We start from the raw sequence: 8,467 nt of genomic DNA, 5'->3' as shown, positions 1-8,467 counted from the left end.
TTCGGCATGAAGCTCTTTATGGGACGAGAGGCGATCATCCAATGTCACGTACAACAGCAATGTCGCTCTTTACGGCGACACCCGGTACGTACGTAGGTAAAGCGGACGTGGGCATCGACTGTTTGTGCTACCCTTTACGAGTCAGCCACCTGTGCTGGGGCTGCAAAACCGTTTATTCAATGCCACTGCGGCGGTGGTGGCAGCGAAACCTAGAGCACCGTTCCGAGTCGACGCTGAAATTAATAATCTTGCGTGACGAACGATTACGTCGAGGCGAGTGTAAAGGGCAGCAAGATAATATTTATTGCATTGTGCAAAATTACATGTCACCACCTTAGAACTGATTATACCTGCTTTAGCGCAGAGACAACACAATCCTCGAAAATTCCTGGTGATTAGACCTGCGCAATTATAAACGACTACGCCAAGTCTGCACAAATCTCGATTAATCGCAATCCAAGTTGTTATTAATCAAAATCGATCCTGGTTTTCAATGGTACTTTAAACTTCGGGCGAGACTCGGACAAGGTCAATGTTGGTACATTTCGTGTTTATTTGTTTCCCTGAAAGCCGTTGTTCGTTGAGATACCTTAAGTTCAATATTCGTTGTCGATATGTGTAACAAAAAGGACTTCGTTGCCGCAGCCACTCCATCGCTACTATTGCATGTACATTCAAATCGTGAAAGCAATCAAACTTTGTTGCGATAAACAATTATTTGATGTTGCAACAAAACTTGGTTTTACTGAAAAATCCTACTGAGTAAATTTGCTCGTCGAAATGCTCGTAGAATTTGTTACTAAGGCAAATTTGATTTGTTGTTAACGTAAAATAAAGTATGTCTCTAATAAGTACATCACACACAAAATTGCAGCAAAATAATTTATATATTAGATATCATAGCGAAATCAGATTTAACAAAATTATTTTTAACGAATAGTATTTAACAATTAATATTTCCTTAACAAATTATTTATAATAATTAACAATTCGCTGCATCATAAAATATATCCTAATAATGAATCTTTTCTCTTTATATACGCCTCGATCAAATAAAATGCATGACGTAATAAAAAAATTGTAACTGTTACACTTTAAAAAAATATATGCTCACAGAATATAAATCCACTCATAACAGATTATCCAAAAATATATTAATTGAGCTTAAAATACATTTAGATAGACATGAAAAGAAGAGTTTTGTTGTATCTAAAAATAAGTATGTTGTAAGTATGTATGTAAGTATGTTATAAGTAATAAATGTGTTGTATTATAAGTATATAAAGTATCTAAAAATTTAGTTAGATACAGATCTAAAAATAATTATGTAAACGCTCAAACTGGTTGCTAAAATGTTAAAATTTTTTGCTGCATTATCATCAATGCTTAAGCTTTCTATATAAATTTTTGATGATCCAACAAATTTATTTTCAGATCTGTATCTAGTTAAATTTGTAAGTACTTTAAAAAAACCGTTCTTTCGGTATAGAGATTGAAAACAACATAGCTTACACAAATTTAAGTTTTGAAGCAAGTAAATATACAAGAATAATATCTACGTTTATTCATAGAAAGAGAAAATTGAGAATTTATTGAAATTTCACTTACAATTTCCGTTTTAGAATTATTATTATTGTAAACTCTCTCTTCTATATTTAGCTGTCCTTTTACTGTACAATTTTTAGGTAGTATTTTTTCGTAATGCCGTCTAGTTTTTATACGGTTAAACAGAAGTAAATATTTTTTCAACGGTACGCTGCATCTCTTTCTTATCTTGGAAAACATTCAGAGAGAGGGGAAAAATTAATTCTGCTACACGTTCGCCTGCTCGGTTACCCACTGCCGTATGGCAGGTACTCGCGTATACACTCCTGGAAATCCAACACTCGCACACTTCTGAACGCCCCAGGACACGATCCCAATTTGGAGCCCGTTGTAGGCAACGAGTGCACCTCCGGAATCTCCCTGCGTCATGAACAAATAAACCTTTTTTTCACTTCCGCGTAACAGAAATCAATTTCCAAAAAGTCGCGTGGATCAAAAATAGAACAAGATCATTTTAATGTATCCCGAAGAGTTAGTTGTGTTTTTTCCAAAATATTAAATTTCTAACGTTATTAAAAAATAGATTGAGTTATTAACAGAAATTATATATGTACATTTTTGTATGCTAATATAATAATGTAATGTGATATAAATTAAATAGTATACTATATCGTTACTATATATAACAATAATGAGCGCAACATGCATGCGGTCGACGGGTCGCACATAGTCCACCTGTGCACTTTTTATGGCCCGCCAGCTCATAAGGGAAAATATAAAATCGTTTGTATTACATTTTCTATTTTATGCAAACAAAATAAACATTAAAAGACCCAAAATATTTTATCTATTTCTAAAAATAGCCCTTAAAAAAGGCTGCGCATCACTAGTTCATAACATATAGAGCAACCTTATTTGTTTTCTCGAAAAAGCGCGAAAAGAATTGAATATATTTCGTTTCACATCCACGACACATGATTTAAAAAATGCGGGAAGATTGTCTAAGTAATCAGATGATTGCGAATATCCGTCATGGAATCGCCGACAGATAAAAAATAGGCATTGAAAACGTACCTGGCAGGTGTCTTTTTCACCTTTGTTATCGCCGGCGCAGATCATGTTGGAAGTCACTAGTCGATGACGAGCATAGACCTTCCGACACTTTTCTTGATCAGTGACCGATATTGTCACAGTTTGTAGTACTTCTGAATTCGCACCATTTGCCTGAAATTCGTATAGCACGCCTATATACTGTGAGCTGCCAAACATTTACAAACATCCGCCCGTCCGTTCACCGAAGATTCCGTCAACATTTGTCGCAACGATCAACCGAAACTACGTCAAGCGCTCGGCAAACGAATCTTAACGTTTACACACAGCTAAACAACCTCGTTGAACATCACCATCGACTAAGCATCTTAGTGGCAATAAATCTTGACACTGATACGAGAGTGTGGACGCGAGAATCGAGACAGACCAGAAAAGGACTTACCGATGTTTTTCCCCAGCCTGTAACGATTGCCTGGGTACCTGTTTTAATATCCATCAATGGAAGCGTAAGAAGGATAGGTTTTATATGTTCTCCAAATGTTAAAGGAGTAGACAACTAAAAAAAAGTCTTTTTTTTATCTAATGCTGTCCAGCAGGGAAAATGTACGAAATAAACCATAATTGGCTACGTACTTTAATTAAAGCCACGTCATAATCGTAAGTTAGCGGATGATATTTCTCATGACAAATGATCGAGGCGATATCTTTGATTAGAATACCTCCTTTGTTATGATACGCACTCCCAACGCGCACTTTGAAGACTGATAGCGTCTTTTCGCTAAAATGATACATTTAATTAAGCGCTCTTGAAGCGCTAATGATTTTTGTGAGACTTACGCTATCTAATCTTAACTTAGTTTTAAGAGATAGCGAAACAATCAAGAATAAGAAATTCACGTTTACCCATAGACGCAATGTGCCGCGGTCAAAATCCATCGCTCGCTGATTATAGAACCTCCGCATATAAGTTCATCTTTATAATGAATAGAGGCCTATTGAAAATAATTTAAAACAAAAATTTCAGGTAAAAAAATCTGCAGAATACTCTCAATTATAATAATTTCATGTAATTACTCAGATGCTCAATCATATGACAATCGTGAGAAGACATTTCAACCGTAAACTGACCTGATATGGGTGCTTAGTAATGGTTGTAGGTGTACCATCGACTATTCTATACTCGAGGCACGAGGCGGAAGCTATCAACGCCAGGTAGAATATAATCAGCATGACTGCGGTTGTAGCAACTTGGTTACTGACATTGTTGTTCGCGAGAATAAGCTCGAATTAACGGTGAATCCTGATAAGACAAACGACGAGATCAAGATATGATATGACGTTGATATTCTTAGTACGAATCATTCATAACGTGCATTTTCAAATACAATTAGTTATTATGATACTATATATATATATATATATATATATATATATATTTAATCTAATCGTACTTGAAAATGCACGTTATGAATGATTCTTAATAAGAATATCAACGTCATATCATATCTTGATCTTGTCGTTTGTCTTATATATATATATTTTATACATGAAATCATTTTCAGATATAAAACTAAATGCACAATAATACGTTGCAAATTAATTTAAAAGAATTAAAACTAATTGAGTTATATATTTATACTTTAGAAACATTTCTTCAATCTAAAAGTCACTAGCCAGATCAAATTGCTCTAAATTTGGTTGACATTTTAAAGCTTTTAACGTTGCATCAGTGTTCCTGGCTATCAATCTTTTTCTTTTATTTTTATATGTACTATACGATTTCATAGTGTAGCGGAAAATATTCTAACTTTTTCTATTTTTTTATATTCGCGCAATATATATTTTTATATAAAATAAAAATACGTTCATAGAGTAATCTATCGACTGTAAAAAATAAAATTTGATTTTTAAAATTAAATTTTCGGAAAACTAATGTTCGCCAGAGTTATTTTCATAAACTCGAAGCGCTTTTTAATCTTTTTAATCTCAAAATTATTTTAAACAATCCACGTAAGATCATATTATTATACTACGCTCTAATAGAAATGTAAGCCATGGAAATGTATTATAAAATAAATGACAAAAATCTCTATTTTTTAATGTAAGTACCTTATATATAAGTATCTTATATATTCAAGATTATTTAAGTAAAATCACATTACGATGCATGGACGGTAAATAAACAAAATATTTATTTGTTAGGAATTTTTGTAACTAATTAGTGGATCACAGTGAAATTTGCATAAGTTATTTTGAATACTTAAAGTATCTATAAAAAAATTTAGATTTTAATAAAAATAATACAAATAAAATAAATAAACTATAAAGATATGTTGTTCAATAAAAACAGAATATTATAAACATAACTTTCATATATACATAATTTGTTTAAAATATAAATATTAACATACTTTTTTGTAAAAATAACTTTTAGATACATTCTTAAGTACAATTAATTGCACTTTACATTCGATGCCTTGTAACTCCATTTCAAAATTTGATGCCTTAAACTCTATTTTTTAATATTTTCTCGCTCTTTTGCGAGGTTCATAGATCTTTAAGTTTTTAAAACACTATCTACTTTTGTAAAACAGACGATATAATTTTACGAAACAGCAGTAAACGAAAAGCAGTATTTAAAGCACTGCATTTTTTCACATTTAAATTAAAAAAGAATGTAGTTAAAACCATGGAAATAATTTGTTCTGTTCTGAATGAAGTTGCTGTAGCTTACAAAACGTGCAAAAAATAATATCAGAGGTTTCGAAATGGAGGAAATTATTTTACAGCACGATAACGCTCGATTACATGCTGCAAAGGGAACAAAAGATGTCGATGCTTTATGCTGAGATTATCCAACTCATACGAATTATTCACCAGGTCAAGCCTCGACGGATTACCACCTGTTTCGCTCGAACATCACCTGACTAATACACATTTTAGAACAATCGAAGAAATCCGAAGAAGTCTTGAAGACTTTATCGATTCAAAACTATCAAGTTTTTTCCGCGAGGGTATTCGTCAATTGCCCGATAAAAATAAAGTCTAAAATAGAAAATAATAACTACTTTGGACATTAAATTTCATTTTAATTTTTTGTGAAAAAACTATAAATTTCATAAACGAAAGCACCGAATTAATTTGTATCTAATAACTATCTTAGGATGTAATTGTACTTATATAACATATAGATATTTAAATTGAGATTTAAATATTTGGTATATTATAATTTTAAGATAGTTATTAGTATATATGTACAAATTTATTTGTTCTATATCTTTGTAATCAGTGAATCGCCATAAAACTTTGCATGAATTATTTTAAATAATTAAAGTACTTATAAAAAAAATGTATGTCTCTGTCGCTGTCTTACATTAATACAGGACAGAGATTGTTAAGATTAGATAAATATTTCTAATAAGTTTGCATAACAATTTAAATTGAGTGAAATTAATCATTATCTTAGAATTTACAAAACGAAGCGCAAAATGTATGCTGATAACGTGTGAAAATTAAATTAAAATAAGAAGAATAATATTTGATATACATTTAGTTTAAGTCAGATATTTCATGTTGTCGACAAGCCGATTGACGAGCGGTCTTGATATAATATTTGTTGTTACGGTAAACAGTATGGCATTCTGTACACAGAAGGTTGTTGCACTATCATTCATGGCACACGCAAAACGACAAGTGTTATAGTAGCGTGATCCGTTCTGTGCGTCGCATCGTTGCATTATTTTCTTTGAAGCACACTAGAAAAAAAGTATTTCTTGTTTAAAAGATTTCTTTTAAACAATTAACAATAAACAGTTCCATTCTTACGCGATTTTAAATTAATAGTGATTACTTAACTCTTACAATTAATGATTTGTAAACATAAAGAGGCATAATTTATTTACCGGATATGAATGCTTATTCAAAACAAAAGTTGAAACATAAAACGAGTACTTAATACATAAATTATTACTTGCGACATATTTTTAATAATCACCGATAATAATTTTTTTAATAAAAAGAAACGTCTTGTTTTCGAATTGCAAATGTATAATATTTTCATATATGCGTGATTTAGTTTATCGTGTAAAAATATTATATACGTTTAAATGTATAAATCCATTTTATAATACGTAGTAGATTATTTTTACATACAGAAAACTAAATCACACACATACATAAAGGTATTTATTACACACTTGAATTTGCAATGTAACATTTAATTCTTTTTGTAACTAAATACATCATATTTTGCTTTATATTTTCGCCAAACCAAATATGATTGCAAGCTATTTGCTTAGAACTTTCAAATTGAGATCGTAAAGTAATAAACAAATCCCCGAATGAAATGTTTCTAATAGTGACAGTAATGAAAAGCTGTTATAATATTGATCGATTATTATAATGATATAAATAACATCATTATAAATATTTTCTGCAAATATGTGTCGCGCACAATTAATGACCAAAGTGCTGCATAAAAGCGTCACACATTCATAAACTTTAGTGATTAGCTCACACGCGATCGTAATTAACCATGTTTTTGCGAGTGTTGTATTATGTATGTGCGAGAAAAGGAAAGAGAAGGTCAAAAGGAAGGAAAGACGATAGCGGAGCAACCGAGAGATAAATATCTTATTTTTGTTAGTTATTATTTTCAGATTAAATTTTATTAATTTCCTTTTATTTGACTCATTTATTTGAATGATAAAACAAAGATAGAAAAATAAAATTTTATTTAAAACATTTTAAAGCAATTTACGTATTTTTAAAAAGAGAAAAGACTTTTTTTGTGTATATATGTGGAAATCACCTTTTTAATCATTTTATTAAATATCGATTTTCAAAAGCTAAATAAAATAAAATTCAATACAAGCAATAATTATTTTTTGAAACATTAATTATTTTCTGCGCCGCTTTAATTTGAATATACACATACATATCTATATATTTTGTACACCAACGTAGCTGTGTTACAATTTCATTGCTCCGCATAGTATCGATGAGCAGAAAATTATCTTTGTTTTAACTTGAAATGACGGATCAATGAAAACAAAGTATTATATGTACATATATATGTATGTAATTGTAAGATGTATGCAACATAATTAATAACTCTTAATTAATATCTAAGGACAGATATTAAAGATAAATGTAACATGTTTAAATCTATCGCTTTAAAACAAATAATTTAAACTAATCTCACAGACTAATAGAGAATAATCTTACTTAGAATAGTCTAATTTAGAATAATCTAATCTCCAAAAGTAGGTATATGCAATCATTTATCGGTTTATCCTGCACAAAAGGGATATACATGTTATACACGAAACTCATAAAATATACTTGATACAGTAAGACACTGTGTAATTGTGCACAAATAGAGAAAAGCTAATTATTTGCTATCGCGACCAATCACGTTTATTGCGAAACAACAATCTCACTTACCGGAATGTTGCTCGACGAATCTGAGTGGGTGCTGCCCTCGTATACGCAAACTTCCTCCTGGGTTAACTCGTTGTAATCTGTTCGAAATTTCCAACTCCTAATACTTACTTAGTTTCCACCACGTACAACGGTTTAACACGTACGTGATGCTGCATGCTGACGCACGAACAATATGAAATATTCCACTGTCATGCTTCTTGAAGTTATATTTGCATCCTTTAGCAAGTCTGGTCTAGATCTATTTTCCAAGCATCAAAATTTCGAAAATGCAAACAGACAATAAAATCTTACACTTTACTGATTTAAATAAGAATTGAATGAGTTTTACTTTAATCGCATTTGAATATTTTCTGAGTTTATTATTAGAAAGTTTATTAGAAAGATATGTCATTCATAATATATTTATATATAAATAATATAAATTTAA

At 30.8% G+C, this 8,467-nt stretch overlaps 1 protein-coding gene across 1 annotated transcript; it reads right to left on the bottom strand.

Annotated features, from left to right (window-relative positions):
- Nucleotides 1–1,618: 1,618 nt before the first annotated feature.
- Nucleotides 1,619–3,856, bottom strand: LOC108758688 (trypsin-7). Its single transcript, XM_018503757.1, has 6 exons — nucleotides 3,724–3,856; nucleotides 3,499–3,587; nucleotides 3,229–3,373; nucleotides 3,038–3,151; nucleotides 2,620–2,769; nucleotides 1,619–1,965 (listed from the first exon to the last, which is right to left on the bottom strand). Exons 1-6 carry the CDS (start codon nucleotides 3,823–3,825, stop codon nucleotides 1,813–1,815), a joined length of 753 nt encoding a protein of 250 aa, XP_018359259.1. The 5' UTR covers nucleotides 3,826–3,856; the 3' UTR covers nucleotides 1,619–1,812.
- Nucleotides 3,857–8,467: the final 4,611 nt, after the last annotated feature.

Source organism: Trachymyrmex cornetzi, unplaced genomic scaffold (genome assembly GCF_001594075.2).
Source record: "Trachymyrmex cornetzi isolate Tcor2-1 unplaced genomic scaffold, Tcor1.1 scaffold16, whole genome shotgun sequence".
Classification (NCBI taxonomy): domain Eukaryota; kingdom Metazoa; phylum Arthropoda; class Insecta; order Hymenoptera; family Formicidae; genus Trachymyrmex; species Trachymyrmex cornetzi.
The sequence above is the reverse complement of the archived record's forward strand: the minus strand, read 5'-3'. Positions and strand labels throughout refer to the sequence as shown.

Excerpts from the sequence above, each read along its gene's own strand:
- LOC108758688 (XM_018503757.1), bottom strand. The coding sequence starts at position 3,825 with ATGCTGATTATATTCTACCTGGCGTTGATAGCTTCCGCCTCGTGCCTC. Across the intron at positions 3,374-3,498 it reads GCGGCACATTGCGTCTATGG|CGAAAAGACGCTATCAGTCT; the intron begins GTAAACGTGAAT and ends GTATCATTTTAG. Across the intron at positions 1,966-2,619 it reads GTGAAAAAGACACCTGCCAG|GGAGATTCCGGAGGTGCACT; the intron begins GTACGTTTTCAA and ends TTCATGACGCAG.